Genomic DNA, 18187 nt, shown 5'->3' with positions numbered 1-18187 from the left:
CTTCATTATTTGGAGATTTCAATAAAAAAAGCAATTCAATAGGATTTAGGTGTGGTAACTGATCAGGCCATTCCATGATAGATATCACTTCAGTTGACTCTTTGCTCTTTAAATCACAATTGCACAGTTCGGACGTACGCTTCGGCTCATTGTCTTGTTGTATGGTGAAGTCGGTTCCGAAGAGCTGCAGTCCAGACAGAATTGCGTGATTGAAGTTGAAGTATGGAATAAGAGCCATGTTGGATCAGTTTTACTTTCACTTTCCGGATTAAGTCTCCAACCATTCCTGCTCCAAAACAACCCACAATCCATTAAGCTGCCACCTCTATTTTGACTGTGGGTGGTGAGGCAGTCTTCTAACGTTCATCTTACACAAGTTCTTCTGTTAGAGCCAAAAATGTGTAATTTGGACTCATCTGTCTACAGAACATTCTTCTAGTCAGTTTCTGTCAAATTCTTGTGTGTTTTTGTCTCACAACTAGTTTATTGCATATAAATAAAAAGAACATTGATGTGTCTCAAAAACTATCAAAGATTGTCTTTTTCCAAACTTTTGACAGGCACTTTATGTAATTACTTATTACCTGTTGTAAAACACTAAACACTCACTTTATTAGAAACAACTACATTCTTATTGCACCTTGTAGGTGTTCAAAAATATCCTGTGTCAGGGTGTGACCACAGTACTGGTCTGGACTTTAGCTAGTGGCCTGTTTTTTTAGCTCAACACTGCCACTGTGATTGATTCAGTCCAGAGTAGGAAAAGAAATTGTGCTTCACTCTTTACTGATTTTTAATTATGAACTAAATATTACTATATTATAGAATGTAACTTAAACAACTTGTACATGAACAAAATAAATGAAAAAACCTATGGTGTTTTTTGGAAGGATGGATGAATGAATGTATGTATAGATAGATAGATAGATAGATAGATAGATAGATAGATAGATAGATAGATAGATAGATAGATAGATAGATAGATAGATAGACAGACAGACAGACAGACAGACAGACAGACAGACAGACAGACAGACAGACCGATAACTACGTACATACATAATACATACATATATATTCAGGCTATGTATTAGAAACTAACTTGAACAGGATCACTGCAAACCTTTCTGGTCTTTTAATATTAGATAAGATTAGATTAGATTAGATTAGATTAGATATTCTTATAACAGTCACTAATATGAGTTTATTTAAGCTATTTTCACGTCAATTATATTAAGCCACATGGGCAACATCTTCATTGTCTGATTTATGGGCCTGATTTAATGTGGTGCAATAAACAACCAATTAACAACCAATAATACTATTAATTACTACACATTATCAATGATTAATTAATCAATAAGCACTGTCATTCGATCAGATTACTGCCTAGCACTGTGCACTGTATTCAGCTGAAATACTTGTAATTGTACCTGTATACACAAAACAAATTTATTCATTATATACCTCAAACCGTTTCTATTGTTTATTTAGATCGACTCTGGTGACTTTACTCCATATAACACTCCATCACGGGATGAGGATTCCAAATCGCGCCACATGTCCCGCTCTCGCTCGCCATCCACTGCTAGTGACATGGAGCCTATAGAGGTAATATGGAGCAAAAACCACACACTGACTACTATGTTAACACACTCTGGTCTTTAACAATGATGTACCACCTTTTTTCCACTTTTACAGCTGGTGGATCACTCGTCACGTCTTCACACGCCGACCAGCAGATCCAGCTACAGCAGCCAGGACCACCCCTGTAATAAAGTAAGCAAGGGGGTGAATTGGGTAATAGGGGTCTGATACTGGAATTGTTAGATTTACAATGTGTGTAAAGTCCATGCTAATGAAGGATTTTTTTTTTAATACCATTAAAAAACATATATTATAGTAAGATAAAATGTATTCTACATCTTAAATAATTCCTGTACTTATTGAACAATTAATTTGTTCATTTAAACTGCAATTAAGACCATAATCCAGGCCAAAAAAAAAAAACCATTATAAATGTTACAAATATTCCAGCATATTTGGTTTGAAAAGATCTACAGTTGTAAGTTGCTGAGTTTGTGTTACTTATGGTGAATTAATGGATCAATTTATGCAAATTCATCTATTCACACTGCAGCACAGAGACTTACTGTATACTACAATTAACAGAGAAGAAATTAAAAATATGGACAAAATTTACATTTTGAAACATTCCATTCCACATTTAGTCCCCATTTGCTGAAATAGGTTTTATAGTTCTATAGCAGGTGATCTTTAACCCCAACCCAGATAAAGCAAATCTTCATAGAGACTGATGGGAGGGAGGGAGGGAGGGAGGAAGGAAGGGAGGAAGGAGAAAGGAAGGAAGGTAGGTAGGAAGGAAAAGCAAAGAGACAGAAGGAAGGAAAGAAGGAAAAGGAAAGAGACAGAAAGAAGGAAGGAAAAGCAAAGAGACAGAAGGAAGGAAGGAAAAGCAAAGAGACAGAAGCAAGGAAGGAAAAGAGACAGAAGAAAGGAAGGAAAAGGAAAATAGACAGAAGGAAGGAAGAAAAGGAAAAAAAACAGAAGGAAGGAGGGAAGAAAGAAGGCTGGAACAGGTTTGGGTCTCCTACTTCAAGTGAAGTAGGAAAAATCCATGCTTCCTCATCCAAAAACATCCAATACAATTGTCTGTCTCCAGTTTTGTTGTAACATTTTAAGGAAGAATCACATATGGCTAGAAAAGTACAGTGTCCCAATACTTTTGTCCATATAGTCCAGATACAGAAGAAACAAATATGGTGTAACTGGGTAATTAGGTTATCTAGTAGCCTTGTAAACAGTGCTGAAACAACAGCAAGATTTCCATTCAGTCCGAGTTACTTATCTGATGAAGTGCATGTTAACCAGTAGGGAACGTTTGATGTAAAAAATCTTCCCATCTCCACTCAGCAGCCGAAGCCTCATCAGTTTGCTGTGAAATCCTTCAGCATCCCCACCAAGTGCAACTACTGCACCTCGCTTATGATCGGCCTCATGCGGCAAGGCTGCACATGCGAAGGTGAGCATAGCAAGAGAGAGAAAGAGAGAGATAAAGAGAAAATAAAGGTGGACAAATCACTAGACACTTGTTACAAACACACTGACACACTTGATACAAAAAAGCTCATGATTTATCGTATTTCTACTAATGTGAAGTGTTCCATTCATATGTTTAATGCTTTTTACAACTGCTTCACTGTTTATAATAGTTTTGGCAAAGATGGTGAAGAAAATCCGGGTACCTTTATTGCCTTTGCTGTTAAATTGAACAAAAAAGATTTTGTGTGGCTGCAGTATAAACAAATACATAGTATACACCTAAAGATACTAAATGCGTTTTCTGTGTTTATAAGAATTAGCCCCATATAGTATGTCATTTTTTGCATCTTCCTCTGTCGTTTCAGTGTGCAATTTCTCCTGCCATGTCATGTGTGCGGATAAAGTTCCCTCTGTTTGCCCCGTCCCTCCCGATCAGACCAAAGCGCCGCTGGGTATCGACCCGCTGAGGGGTATCGGCACCGCCTACGAGGGATATGTGAGGGTAAGCTCTCTCCCAAATACAAGCGTTCACTAATCTTTTGTTTTACAGTGAACCACTTTTGTACACTAGGTGGTGCTAGTGATGAAACTGTCCCTTAGGAGGACAGTATGTCTTTTAAAAATGAAGGAAAAAAAAAAATGAAATATAGGCGTACAGATGTAATATAGTATTACAACCCCAATTCCAGAAAAAATTGGGACAGGGTGGAAAATGCAAATAAAACAGAATGCAAGGATTAGAGGCAAACACATATTTTATTCACAATCGAACATAGAAAACATATTGAATGTTTAAAGTGAGGAAATTAAAATTTGAAGGAAAAAATAAGGTCATTTTTAATTTGATGGCTGCAACAGGTCTCAAAAAAGTTGGTATGGGGCAACAAAAGTCTGGAAAAAGTAACTGCTATTAAAATTAAATAGTTCGCAACTAACAAGTTTCAATGACATCCGGTCAGTAAGATGATTGTGTATTAATAGTGTTAGAGAGGCAAAGATGAGCAGAGCATCACCCATCTGTGAAAGCAATGTGTGTTAACAAACTGTAAATATGTACAATTTCAGAATACATTTTCTCAACATGAAATTGCAAAACAGTTGAATACCTTATCATTTACAGTACATAATATCATCAAAAGTTTCAAAGAATCTGTAGAAATCACTGTGCACAAGGGACATGGGCGATAATCAATATTGGATTATTGGATGCCCATGATCTTCGGGCCCTCAGGAGACACTGCATTTAAAACAGTCAAAATTCAGAAATGGAAAGTTTTGCATGAGCTCATTAACATCTCCAGAAATCATTTTCTTTGAACACAGTTTGCCTTGTCATCCACAAATGCTGGTTAAATCTCTATCATGCAAAAAGGAAGGCATGCGTGAACATAAACCAGAAACGCCACTATCCTCTCTGGTCCAAAGCTTAATTAAAATGTACATGGAAAAGTGGAAAACTGTTCTGTGGTCAGGCGAATTTCTTTTTGGAAACAATGGACACCACGTCCTCTGGACTAAAGAGGAGAGGGACCATCTGACTGATGCTAGAGTTGCTTCTAACAAAGGACACCCACACTGTTGAGCAGCTAGAATCAGATACATTTGGGCCAACATTACTCTCTCAAAACTTTAGCAACTGATCTCCTCAGTTTCCAGATGCATACAGACAGAAGACATGATTCTACACAGTGGTAAACATTGCTCTGTCCCTTTTTATTTTTAAGACTTGTTGCAGCCATCACATTCAAAATTACTTTTTCCCTTAAAATAATATATTTCCCCAGTTTATACATACACAATTTTGTTAGTTTAATTGTTAATAAAAATATAGATTTATGACATTTGCAATTAATTGCATTCTGTTTTTATTTACAGTTTCGACAATGTTCAAACTTTTTTGGAATTAGGGTCATTATATATCAGCTAATCAGTCACTGCTAAGAGCTTCATGACTGAATAGAGTGCTGAAAATTTTGTGTGTGTAAATGTGTGCAATATGCATTGAGGGTGTTATGAAATTGCAATTGAACGAGCAGAGTTACGTCGTATCCCCAGGTGCCGAAGCCCACAGGGGTGAAGAAGGGCTGGCAGAGGGCTCTAGCTGTTGTGTGTGACTTCAAGCTATTTCTGTACGAACTTGGTGAAACCAAAACCACTCAGCCCAGTGTGATAGTGAGCCAAGTCATTGACATGAGGTGAGCACTAATCCTAGTTCCGGCAAAATGTTTTCCTAGCATTTCACTGACATGTTTCTCTCGTTAATTTAGAGACGAAGAGTTTTCAGTGAGCTCCGTCTTGGCCTCGGATGTCATCCACGCAAACAGGAAGGACATTCCGTGCATATTCCGGGTACGAGGGTTGGGTTTTTTTCTCTGTGTGTTCGTGTGTGTTACACAATGTAAAAGAAAGTATTATTACTCTTTTAAACACTGCATAACTAACAAATAACCTTTATAAATTGCACTACTGCAGTCTTTGGACTACTGTATATTTTTATACACACACTACCACAACTGTAAACACGCCGCTAATACACTTATAAATACACCGATCAGGTATGACATCATAACATTATGAGTGGTGAAGTGAATAACACTGATTATTAACTCTTCATCGTGGCACCTGTTAGTGAGTAAATATATTTAATAGGCAAAAAGTGAACATTTTGTCCCCAAAGTTGACGGGGTCATGGGTGACCGACATCCATCAGACGAACTCCTGTAGCTTAAACTGCTGAAGAAGTCAATGATGTTAATGATCAAAGAGTCACAACTGTTTTAGAAGCAAAAGGGGGACCAACAAAATATTAGGCAGGTGGTCATAATGTTATGTCTCATTGGTGTATATGATATAATATGATATGATATGATTTGATATGATATGATATGATATGATATGATTTGATATGATATGATATGATATGATATGATATGATATGATATGATATGATATGATATATTTTAGTACGGGTAATCTGCACAAAATCTTTGTAAATAACTTAAAAAAAAGAGCTGTTATATGTATAGTCATGTAAAAATAAGAGTAAACTCTCTTTGAATTATGTATTTTTATATATAATACAAATCAGAAAAGACATCAGCAATGACCTTACAGTCACCAGTGTTGCTGCACATCAATCTGGTAGGGGTTATAAGGCCATTTCCAAACAATATAAAGTCAATTTTTCTACACTGAGGAAAATCGTTTACAAGTCAGTTGCCAGTCTTCTCATGAGTGATCCATCCCAGCAAATTCACCCCAAGGTCAGAGTGTGCAAAAAAAAAAACAAGAGATATGAAATGTGAAAGTTCATGACAGTACATTTAGAAATAAATTGAAGAAGTATGGTTTAATCGGAAGGATTTGGAAGGAGAAAGTCTATTGTTTCAAAGTATAATTCTTCCACAGAATAGATGGTTATACGGAACACGATTATTCAAGTTCATAAGGTGGATTTTGATGATGTCCTGATATCTAAAAGCCTAGAATTTAAAAAGGGGGGCACTTGCATTTTTAAATGACTGCTTTTTGAACATCCCATTTCACATTTAGTCTCAATTTGCTGTTATAATTAACTACAGTGTTCTGGGAAGATGTTCCATTTCGGGCTCATTCGCACATCAAAAGGGTGTTGGTAAAGTCAGGGACTGATGTAGGTGAGGTGAGGAGGCCTGGGGTGCAGTCAGTGTTCACATTCATCCCAAAGATGTTTAAGAGGGTTTATAGATATATAGCAGGAGATCTTCCTCCCCAACCCAGATAAAGCATATATTCAAAAGGTTGGCTTTGTTCACAGGAATATTGTCATGCTGGAAAAGGTTTGTGTACTAAATGCTAGTTCAAGTAAAGGGAAAATCGTTTTCTATGCAATTGTTTGCCTCAAGCTTTGTGGTAACAGTTTGGGGAAAAACCACAAATACCTGTAAAAGTCATAATTACTTATTACTAGGAGAATCGAATCGAATATTTAATGATCATAATATCGTTTTGCTGTTTACATTATCTTTGTGAGAAACGTCAAAATATCTTTCCCTAATACTCATGTGTCTTAACTTGAAATACTTGTGGTGGGCATGTTTTTACTTTCAAAATCCCATGTGGTCTCTTAATTAATAAAAGCCACTTATTAACCAATGCATCTTTCGGCAGATAATATACATAGATATTGATAGTGAATTGTACAAAATGTAATTTTCTTTTTTTTTTCTCTCACAGGTAACAGCATCTCATCTGTCCTCCCTGTGCCAGAAGACGTCCATTCTGATTCTGGCTGATAGCGATCATGAGCGCACCAAGTGGGTGAATCTTCTGCTTGAGCTGCATCGCATTCTCAAAAAGAACAAGCTAAAGGATCGCTCTGTCTACGTGCCCAAAGAAGCTTATGATAGCGCGCTGCCTCTCATCAAAACCACCCAGTCTGCTGCTATTATAGGTCCTACACTAGCGCACATCCAAAACGACTATACTATAAGGCTCGTGTCTGATGTCTTCTTATTTATTTAAATTGTTTTTTCTCCATTATTTTTCTCCTCAATAGACCATGAGCGTGTGGCTCTCGGGAACGAGGAAGGCCTTTACGTGGTCCATGTCACCAAAGATGGCAAGTAGAGATTGAAAAATGCCTAAATCAGAACTCAGGAACCAAGATTTGATAAATGCGTTGAAATACATAGTACGATTACACAAACAAAAATGTAACACAAACTCCACACGTTTGTGGCACAGAGATCATCCGTGTGGGCGACAACAAGAAAGTGCACCATGTGGAGCTGATGCCTTCCGAGCAACTGCTAGCCGTGATCTCAGGCAGGAACCGTCACGTGCGTCTCGTGCCCATGGTTGGTCTTGATGGCCGTGACACCGACTCCTTTAAACTGCTCGAGACGAAAGGGTGTCAGCTGCTGGCATCGGGAAAACCTCGGCAATCCGCCCACACGTGCCTGTGTGTGGCCATGAAGCGGCAGGTCATCTGCTATGAGCTCAACAAGAGCAAAGTGCGGCACCAGCGCCTCCGTGAGATTCAGGTAACCACCCTGTATGTCATTGTTAAGTTGTTGCTAAACTTATGATTAGCTTACATACACAAACACATGATTCCAATGAAGGAAATGTGCTGGAGTCATCTATTGAGTGATTGGGGCAGTTTGTGGACTGCAGAGGGCCAATGAGGGGGGGTTGGGGCAGTTTGTGGGCTGCAGGGTATCCAGTGAGGGTGGGTTGGGGCAGTTTGTGGATTGCAAAGAGTATAGTGAGGTGGTGGGAGGTTTCGACATTTTGTGGGCTGCAAAGGGTTCAGTGAGGGGTTGTTGGGACAGTTTGTGGACTGCAGAGGGTCCAGTGATTGGGGGGGCAGTTCATGGGCTGCAGAGGGTATAGTAAGGCGAGGGTTGGGACAGTGGTAGGCTGCAGAGGGTATAGTAAGGGGGGTTTGTTTTTACACTGTGTTGTATTCTGCACCTTAGAGTTGTTCAGCACTCTAATTGTCCATAAATGTCACTGTTGCTTTACAGTGATGCCCAAGTTTCAGTTTGTCATGTTGTTATTCCAGGTGCCAGGTGTGGTTCAGTGCATGGCGTTTCTGAGCGAGTACCTCGTGGTGGGATTTCAGGGCGGCTTCATGCGCTACAGCCTGCACTCGGACACTCCTCCTGTCAGCCTCCTGCATCCGGATGATCACACGCAGGCCTTCATCACGCAGCAGAGCATGGATGCGTTGTGCGCCGTGGAAATTTCCAGCAAGGAGCTGCTGCTGTGCTTTAGCTGTGTAGGGGTCTGTGTTGATCTCCACGGCCGACGCTCACGCCAGATGGAGCTGATGTGGCCTGCTGTTCCCACCTCCTGCTGTAAGTGGTTTAGACCTGCCTTTAAAAATCTGACAGATCTAATCTATGAGATAGTCATATGTACAGTACTGGCACAACTACAGTTTAACATGAATACACTGAAAGGAACAACATCTTATCAAATGAAATGATCCTTATCATATTTAAATATATAGAAATATAAATATTAAACTCATTTCTAGTTTCTCTAATAGTCCTGCTCTGTTGGCAGATTATATTTTATTTATTTATTCATTTTTAATTTTGAGCTTTTATTTCTTGTTAAATATTATCTGACAATAAAATAAAAAAACATTAAAGCTTGAAATAAGTACAAATATTTAAATAATTTTAAATGGTATGGTAATATCACAAGAGGGCAATACTCAATACATTTTACTATATTCAAGATATTTTCCCGTACAACCCTATATCCAAAAAAGTTGGGAAAAAGGTCAAATGTAAATAAAACCAGAATGCACTGGCTTGCAAATCTCAGAAACCCATATTTTGTTTAAATAGAACATAGAAATCATATCAAATGTGTAGCAACACGTCTTCTTTAAAAAACAGTCTGTATGGGTCTGAGAACTGAGAAGATCAAATGCTGCAGTTTTGGAAGAGGATGTTGTGCTATTTGTGTCTCATACAGAATTCTAGCTGCACAACAGTCCTGGGTCTTCTTTGTCATATTTTTGCTTCACAAAATCTAGACATCAAAATGTCTAGACAGCAAGCAGGCCAGTTCAGCACCCTGGACTGTTCTACTATAAAGCCCTGCTGCTGTAATATATGCAGTATGCAGTGTCTTGCTAAAACGCTCTCTCTAAAAAAAATATATCATCTGGATGGAAGCATATGTTGCTATGCAACCTATATATACATTTCAGCATTGATTGTGCCTTTCCATATGTGAAAGCTGCCCATTCCATTGGAACTAATGAACTCCCATACCATCATAGATGCATGTTTTTGAACTGAGCGATGTTCCCTCTTCTCTGGTGGATGTGGTGCTCCTGGTTTCCAAAAGGAATTTCAAATCTCTATTCTTATGACCACAGAACAGTTTTCCACTTTGCAGTCCATTTTAAATGAGCTTTTGGCCCAGAGAAGACAAGCTGCATTTCTGTATCATGTTCACATATGGCTTCTTCTTTGCATGGTAGAGCTTTAACCTGCATTTGTGGATGGCGTAGCAAACTGTGTTTACAAACAATAATTTCTGGAGATTTTTCAGTGATTTCCCTTGATTTTAATTTGAGGGTCGAAAGATCACAGGCTTCCAATATATATTTTTTTGTCCTTGGCCTTTGTGCACAGGGATTTCCCTAGATTTTCAGATAGCTTTAATGATATAATGTACTGTAGATGATTATATATGTAAAGTCTTTGCAGTTTGCTGATGAGGGACATTATTCTGAACTTGTTCTACAATTAGTAGACAGTCTTTAATATATTCTTAAAGCTCTGCCCATCTTTTCTTGTGAGTGCCTCTACCCCTTACATACCCAGTTATTTTACTGACCTGTTCCTAATTAACTAATTAGTTGCAAAATTGTTTTCAAGCTGTATCTTTCTAGTAACAATTACTTGTCAAGCCTTTTGTTGTCCCCTTCTTTTTGAGATGTGCTGTGGCTATCAAATTCAAAATTTCTTTCCTTGAAATGGTACATTTGCTCAGTTTAAACATTTGATATGTTTTCTACATTCTATTGTGAATAACATGTTGTTTAAGAGATTTTTGAAAGATTGCATTCTGTTTTTTATATTTCACTTTTTATATTTTTCCTAATCAGTCGAGTGTGTTTTGTATTCCTAGCTCTTTAAACCTATTATTGGAAACTTCAAGCTTGTCGTTTTCTTCATCCATGAGCAGATAATTTCTGTTTTTTCTAGAAATATATGGCATAAGATGAGCAAAATGAAATGCCAGTAGAATCTTGACATGAGTACAATTGGCATGAAATTGCTTTAATTAATAGGAAATATTGCATATATTTCACTCAACATTCAAGATATTTCCATTTACTAAGACCTCATTTGTCTCAGGGTTACATAATATATTAGAAAGATAATATCTGATTGAAGCAGTAAAAAATTCAGTATAAATAGTCTTTTTGACTCCCGTTTGGCGTATCTTCTGAACACGCTGCAGGCTACAGCGCCCCCTACCTCTCAGTGTACAGCGAGAATGCGGTGGACGTGTTTGACATCAACACAATGGAATGGATTCAGACCATTCCACTGAAAAAGGTAAACTGTGTTTCATTGTAATGAATCTAAATAATAATCACAGGAATCATCAGTAGCTTCTGTAGCATGAGAATTACACTTTATGGACAAAAGTATTACGACACCTGACTTTCTGTTATGTGTGCCAGTTATGTGTGTTTTCTTCCGCTATCTGTTACCACAAAGTTGAACACACAATTTTATAAGACGTCTATGGATGCGGTAGCATGAAATTTTCCCTTTACTTGAACTTGGAGGCGCAAGCCTGTTCCAGTATGATAGAGCCATTGTGCACAAAGCCAGCTCTATGGAGATATGGTGTACATGGGAACATGGTTTGGAATGGGAGATCTTGAGTTAAAGTCTGCTTTAGGCCTCTGACCTCTATTGAACATCTTTGGGATGAACTGGAATGTCAGTACCTGACTTTACTAACACCCTGGTGGCTGAATGAGCACAAAATCTAGTGGAACATCTTCCCAGAAATGTGGAGAATACTATAACAGGAAATGGGGCCTAAAGGTGGAATGTTCAGCACAATCGTCTGGTCAGGTGTCCACAAACTTTTGTAACTGTGTTGTATTTCAAAATGAAAGCACAAAGAGTCATTACATAAAGTTAAAGTACACTTTAATGTGCACAGATGCGGCCGCTGAATGTGGACGGATCTCTGAATCTCCTCGGCTCAGAAACAGCCAGACTCGTCTACTTCAGGAACAAGACTGCAGGTAACGAGCGATCCTTATTTCACCTCAGTTCGGATTGAGGTGTGTGTTTTTGGTCTGTATTCTCCATGTGTGTGTGTGTGTGTGTGTGTGTGTGTGTGTGTGTGTGTGCGCTTGTGTCAGAGGGAGACGAGCTTGTGGTACCCGAGGTGTCGGATAACAGCCGCAAGCAGATGGTGCGCAGTATGAACAACAAGAGACGCTTCTCATTCCGCATACCTGAAGAGGAGAGACTACAACAAAGGAGGTGCATCAACCCACCACCACCCCAATCCTCCTGCCCCACCTACTGTACACACACACACACACACACACACACACACACACACACGCAATACAAAAGCGATACATGCGTCTCACTGGGCATATTGCAGAACAGTTTGCCTTTTCATGTCACTACACACTCCTGTTAGCACTGTTACACGTTCACACTATTTATATTAGTCATACTTCACAGCAGCTGTTGAATCCTGCATAAGGATGTAATAGAAAGAGATCATAGAAAGGCACAGATCTATGCCACAAAAATATGTACACATGTACAGGAAACAACTATCTAGCTGTAATTTGGTTACTTTGCAACTATGTGAGAAGGAAATCGTGCTTTTTAAAAATATATTAGGACTTTATAAACTTAAATACACACCTTTTTAAAAGGTTATCATGTTGTAGACCCCATTTTAGATTTATTACCATTTGCCGTTATAAGAAGCGCCACTCTTTCGCAACGGTGGACAGTAAGGAAGGAAATGTAATTTGTTACTGTACTTAAGAAGCTTTTTCACGTACAGTATCTGTACTTTACTGAAGGATTTCCACTTGGGAAGAGTGGGAGTTCAAGTCAGATATATTTTTTACTCAGCTACAGTCTTTCCTTTTTATTTATGAGCGGATACAAATTGAACTGGTCAAACACGCAGCAAGCCACCAATCAGAGCATCAACAGTTCAGCATCAGTTTAACAGCAAGCACATTTTGAGAAAAATAAATGATGGAAGAAACTCCTGACTCGAACTCGCCAAAACACCCATGACCTCCTTTGTGTGATTTTTTTTAAGGTAGTTAAAAGAAGGTTTTAGGCTCATGAATATTTAAATAGATATTAATCAGTGTCTAACTCATTAATATCATTCTATTAATAGATTAGTGTGCTGAGAGTAACATCAGAGTCTTTGCACATGAAATGAGTTGATTAAGCAAAGGGTATTGTGAAAAATTATAATAGGAACATTATAGCCGTAATAAATCATAGCACTTTGGATATTTTACTCAAGTCTAAAGGGAGCACTTTTACTTTTACTGGAGTCATAAATTTACAGAGTTTATCTCTACTTTTAAAAAATACATGATTTGTGCACTTCATCCACTACTGCACTTCTGTGAAGTTTTTTCCACTAGATTTTAGTGGGGATTTGTATTCGTTCCACTAACAGTGTGAGCGAGGAGGTATGGGGGTCAGGTTCTGCGCCGGCTTTCGAATTCTTTGCCAAGTTGTGTCTTCATGGAGTTTGCTTTGAGTATGAGATTGTTGTGATGCTGGAACGTTGTTTTTGGCCTCCTAGATTTTATGTAAAAATGGAATGGAAAAATGGAAGAGCAAAAAAGGCAATTTTGGGATTCTAACATTGTTTGAAGAAGAGCTACATGTTAGAGTTATGGTCGGGTGTCCACATACTTTTTTTTTTTTTTTGAGGCAGAAGGAGTTTAAAACACATGGTTTAATGCATGTGTTTCTTTTTTTATTTTTTTTAGAGAGATGCTGAGGGACCCAGAGAAGAGAAGCAAGCTGATCTCCAACCCCACCAACTTCAACCATGTGGCTCACATGGGACCTGGAGACGGCATGCAGATTCTCAAGGACCTACCCATGGTACAGGTTTTATTATCATTTTTTTTTCATTAAGACTCTTGTGCTAAGCATTTGATCTGATCGATTATTACACTCATTCTCTCATTATCACTCACTTTCTTGTGTTTTCTCCGTTGTCCTGCAGAACGTGCGTGCTCAGGAGAACCGGTCTGGCTTCAGTGGCTCAGTCAGCATCCCGTCCTTAACAAAGAACCGGACTGAACCCGGTCGCTCCATGAGTGCCAGCAGTGGCCTGGGTATACGTGAGTTTCTCCATCCTAGACATGCTATAACCACCCTAAAGACTCCAACAAGTCCACAAAGACATTACCATATTCCTTTTCTCTTCTTCTGTGACAATCTGTGTTTTTATATTATTAAAGATTCAGATAGAATTCAGATTATTAAATTGAAATGAATTAATGAATAAAGATGGATGGTAGATATATATATATATATATATATATATATATATATATATATATATATATATATATATATATATATATATAAAACAAAATGGTCTTTTCAGTATTGATTTATATTTTTCTGTTAAAGATTCAGGCTCAGTGGCCACTTCATCAGGAACACAATGGTGTACATTTGTAAAATCCTGGAGATTCAGCTTAGGAAGTTTGACACATTGGTTATCAGGAGTTTAGTCTTCTGCTATTGTAGTTTAAATGTAGCTTATGGAAGGTGGTTGCTCAGTGGCTCTGGTTTGCTGATCAAAAGGTCGGGGGTTAAAGCCCCAGTATCACCAAGCTGCTGCCATTGAGCATCACCCTTTGCTCCAGGGGTGCCATATAGTGGCTGACCCTGCGCTCTGACCCAAGCATCCTAACATCACCGTGATATGCGAAACAAGAGTTTCACTGTGTTGGGACAAGTAAAAAGCACCTTTCATCACCAAAATGTTTCAATAGATCTGTCACTCACTGGATCACTGTTTTTGGCACTATTCTGAGCAAACTCTCATGACTGCTGTCTGTCGAACCCAGGAGATCAGCAGTAACACTCAAGCCAGTGTGCCTGGTAGCAACAACCGTTCCACAGTTGACCTGACTAAAATCAGCTATAATACAGCACTCTTTTAGAACTGAAGGTTAAGGGCCTTGCTCAGGGCCCCAAGTGTGGCAACTTGGCAATACCGGGGATTGAACCCCCAACCTCCTGATCATTACCCCAGACCTATAACCACTCTGTACCACCTCTCTATCGCTGCATGACGAGTGCTGGAAGACTTGAAAGAAATGGCGATTATTTCGAAAAACAAATCCAAACATATTTGATCAGCAGTTAAAAAAACATTCAGCGTGCTTGTTTGGAAACAGCAACAAATATTCAGTCTCTTCCTGTCTCTCAGGTTCCTCCTCTCAGAATGGCAGCGCTCTGAGGAGGGAGCTCTCGAGCAGTAGCTACAGCTCCAAACGTCAAACCATGACCTCTCCGTCTGAGAGCTCTCTGTCGTCTGGTGGAGGCATGGATGCAGGAGACGCACAGCTTTCTCAGTTTGACCGTGAGGTGAGTAACATGGGCATGAAAATTTCGTAGTAGAACATCTTTATGGGGGTGGGGGGGGTGTCACGTCATCATTTATTTAGTCGATATCAGGAGCAGAACTTCATCATATCAATTTAAGGTTTTTAATGGTTACATCATGTTAGCAAATACCTGATAACTATGTAAGTGAATTGACATAATAGCTGATGGCTTCTCATAGTTTACTCCTCATTAATCCCCAGAACTTCTCATTCAGCAAATATTCCATCCTCTCCTATAAGAGTCTGTACATATATGGTTTTTCATTCATCCTGCACTTGGGCCTTAGTTCCTGCTACACCACCACACAAACATACTGTAGCATGCTGTATCCTTAACCCTGGTGTGAAAGCCAATTCTGGGCTCTCAGTGTACCTTTCCTTCCCAGTGGCAGGCTGTCTCGCCCTCGGAGAAGACGCCCGACCTGAAACGGGCTTTAAGGACCCTGCTTAGTAAGATGAAGGTAAATGCCAAGCGCTCGCCATTGAAATATACCCCCTTTATCTACAGAGAACAACTATTTTAAAAACCTCTTGTCAAATATCCATAACTTTTTGAAGATCTGTGACGTTTGTACATTTGTTTTGCGACTGACACGCATGCTCTAACTAAAGATAGACTCGTTCAATAGTCCAGCAACTTGTAGCAGAGAACGTACGGAAGACATATGATCTTTCTGAGGCTGATGGAATGCTGATTCAGTGCATATTGTGTATGAGCACAGAGTCAGCGTGAACTTTCTGCTATTTTCAACATCAAAGCAATTCTAGAAATAGTTTGTGGAGCAAAAAAAAAAGTCAAACAATCAATCCTATAGTTGATATCTGCAAAAATGTATAGTTTTTCCGGGTTGCAACTGTTCCTGGAGCGGCTAAGATGGCCTGCTGTCATTATACAGTACGAGAGCGGCCTCTAGAGGCGAATCACCAGGTGATGTTTATTTTGACCCATAAGATGTGAAAATTACCATAATTTTCAAACGTATGAACAAACAATAAACAGTACTTCTAATTAACTAAATTGCTTAACTTCAGTTAATGTTACAAACAGAGTCTTACTCTAAGGCGTTAACATTTCACATAAATCCAGTCATGCTTAAAATTACCGTCTTTAAATGTCTTCACAAAGGCCAGAGCATTGATATTACATTTATTTTTCTTGTTTATTTTTGAAATACAGTTTAGTACTATTTTACACGGAATGCTAGAATCCTGTATCAAATACATATGGGACAACATTCCTCTCCCAAAACTTAAGCAACTGGTCTCTTCAGTTCCCAGATGCATACAGACAGAAGACGTTATGCTACACATTGCTAAACATGGCCCCTTCTCAACGTTTTTGACACGTGTTGCAGCCATTTAATATGACCTGATTCTTTTCCTAAAATGGCTTTGTTTTATTGTAAATCGAACATGTATTTATGATATTTTACACAGTGTCCCAATTATTTTTAAATTGGGGTTGTAAGTAGAGTGAGTTGGGACAGGATGTTTTTGAGGCATTGAAGGTAGATATTAACTGAAAAACATGCACATATACCCATCTTGCACATATTTGTAAATAAATTGCCAGATCAGTTGCGCAAAAGGTTTTAACTGTGTCTCTGAAATAGAAAAAGAACACAGTGCAGCCACAAAACTGAACAAATCCTCCCAAAACCTCTTGGTTAACTCTTCGATTTTATCATTTGCAGGATTCGGATTCGCCGCGTCACTCCACTGCCTCAAACAGCTCGACCTTCAGCAGCCCTCCCAGTCCTTCATCACCGCACAAGACCAAGTCTCTTTCCCTGGAGAGCACGGACCGGGTCGGCTGGGACACATGATGGATGCATCACAGGACTAATGGGCGGCGTGTGCTGGTCCTGCATATGTCCATGCCTGTACAAATCAAACGCAAGCACTACTGGATCCTCTCTCTTTATTTATCCAGCTTCTTAAGAGAGGAAAATATGTCGCTGAGTGTGTGCACGTGCGTGTGTGTCTGTCTGTGTGTGTGTGTGTGTGTGTGTGTGTGTGTGTGTGTGTGTGTGTGTGTGTTGGCCCAGGGCATCACTTGCTCTCTTCCTCTCATTTTGGCTCAACGTGTGAATCGAACCTGAGCCTTTTCAAAGACTACATGTGGACTTGATTGTACTAGAGTTTGTATATAAACTGGGATTCGGAGTGAAATATTTATTTCTCAGTCCAATATTAGCTGTTTAATATTTTTTTTCTTTCCAAACTATGGATCATACAAATAACCACAATCATTGGGGAAAAACAGATGGCTTTTCTTTCTGGAATGTGAGAAATCTGGAGACCCGGTTACTTCTTAAACTGCCATTCTGATTGGCTACAGCTTCCTCCAATCCGGCGTAGAGGTTTCCCCACTTTCACACCCAAGTCACACGGCATCTTCAAGCTACACCAAAATCTTGGTACTGCCGTGGTCACTACCTACAGCGGGACTTCATCATTAGTGCACTGGATTTCCACCACTGTGCCACTGGACAAATAAAAAAGTCTCAAAAAGCACTCATCTATATATATTTCAGATTAGATGCGTTTGGATATTTTGAGTTTAATCGAAGCCTTCCACAGACCACTACCTACCAGTGACGTCTGATTTCCATCACAATAATGTACATAGGCTGAAAGTATAGTATCATATATATACTGTATACACACACACACACACACACACACACACACACACTTACACACACACTATATTTCCAAAAGTATTGGGTCACCTGATCATAAGTACAGTATGTGATTTTTGAGCATTGCATTCCACATTTAGCCCCAATTTGCTCTTATGATTCTCTCCACTCTTCTGGGAAGATGTTCCATGGGATTTTGGAGTGTGCTTATTTATATTTGTGTTCATCAGCCATGAGGATATTATGAAAGGCAGATACTGATGTAGGTGAGGAGGTCTGAGGTGCAGCCAGCGTTCCAATTCACCCC

General features: G+C 39.1%; 1 protein-coding gene across 4 annotated transcripts in view; it reads left to right on the top strand.

Annotated features, from left to right (window-relative positions):
* Positions 1–17752, top strand: part of cdc42bpab (CDC42 binding protein kinase alpha (DMPK-like) b) — an 87866-nt gene extending 70114 nt beyond the window's left edge. For 2 of the 4 annotated variants that reach the window (XM_046836624.1, XM_046836621.1), the window contains 18 exons: positions 1495–1611; positions 1702–1779; positions 2935–3043; positions 3429–3565; positions 5119–5258; positions 5331–5412; positions 7279–7495; positions 7601–7663; positions 7789–8087; positions 8612–8906; positions 11041–11138; positions 11761–11845; positions 11966–12089; positions 13595–13712; positions 13837–13954; positions 15058–15215; positions 15622–15696; positions 16930–17752. In XM_046836624.1, the coding sequence (XP_046692580.1) occupies positions 1495–1611; positions 1702–1779; positions 2935–3043; positions 3429–3565; positions 5119–5258; positions 5331–5412; positions 7279–7495; positions 7601–7663; positions 7789–8087; positions 8612–8906; positions 11041–11138; positions 11761–11845; positions 11966–12089; positions 13595–13712; positions 13837–13954; positions 15058–15215; positions 15622–15696; positions 16930–17061 (2445 nt within the window). In that variant the 3' untranslated portion in view covers positions 17062–17752. The remainder of the gene's footprint in view (positions 1–1494; positions 1612–1701; positions 1780–2934; positions 3044–3428; positions 3566–5118; positions 5259–5330; positions 5413–7278; positions 7496–7600; positions 7664–7788; positions 8088–8611; positions 8907–11040; positions 11139–11760; positions 11846–11965; positions 12090–13594; positions 13713–13836; positions 13955–15057; positions 15216–15621; positions 15697–16929) is intronic. The other 2 variants (XM_046836622.1, XM_046836623.1) reach the window with 2 other exon arrangements.
* The last annotated feature ends 435 nt before the right edge of the window (positions 17753–18187 follow it).

This window comes from Silurus meridionalis, chromosome 23 (assembly GCF_014805685.1).
Source record: "Silurus meridionalis isolate SWU-2019-XX chromosome 23, ASM1480568v1, whole genome shotgun sequence".
In the NCBI taxonomy this organism is placed as follows: Eukaryota; Metazoa; Chordata; class Actinopteri; order Siluriformes; family Siluridae; genus Silurus; species Silurus meridionalis.
Note: the sequence above shows the minus strand (reverse complement) of the source record. Positions and strands in the feature narration are given on the sequence as shown.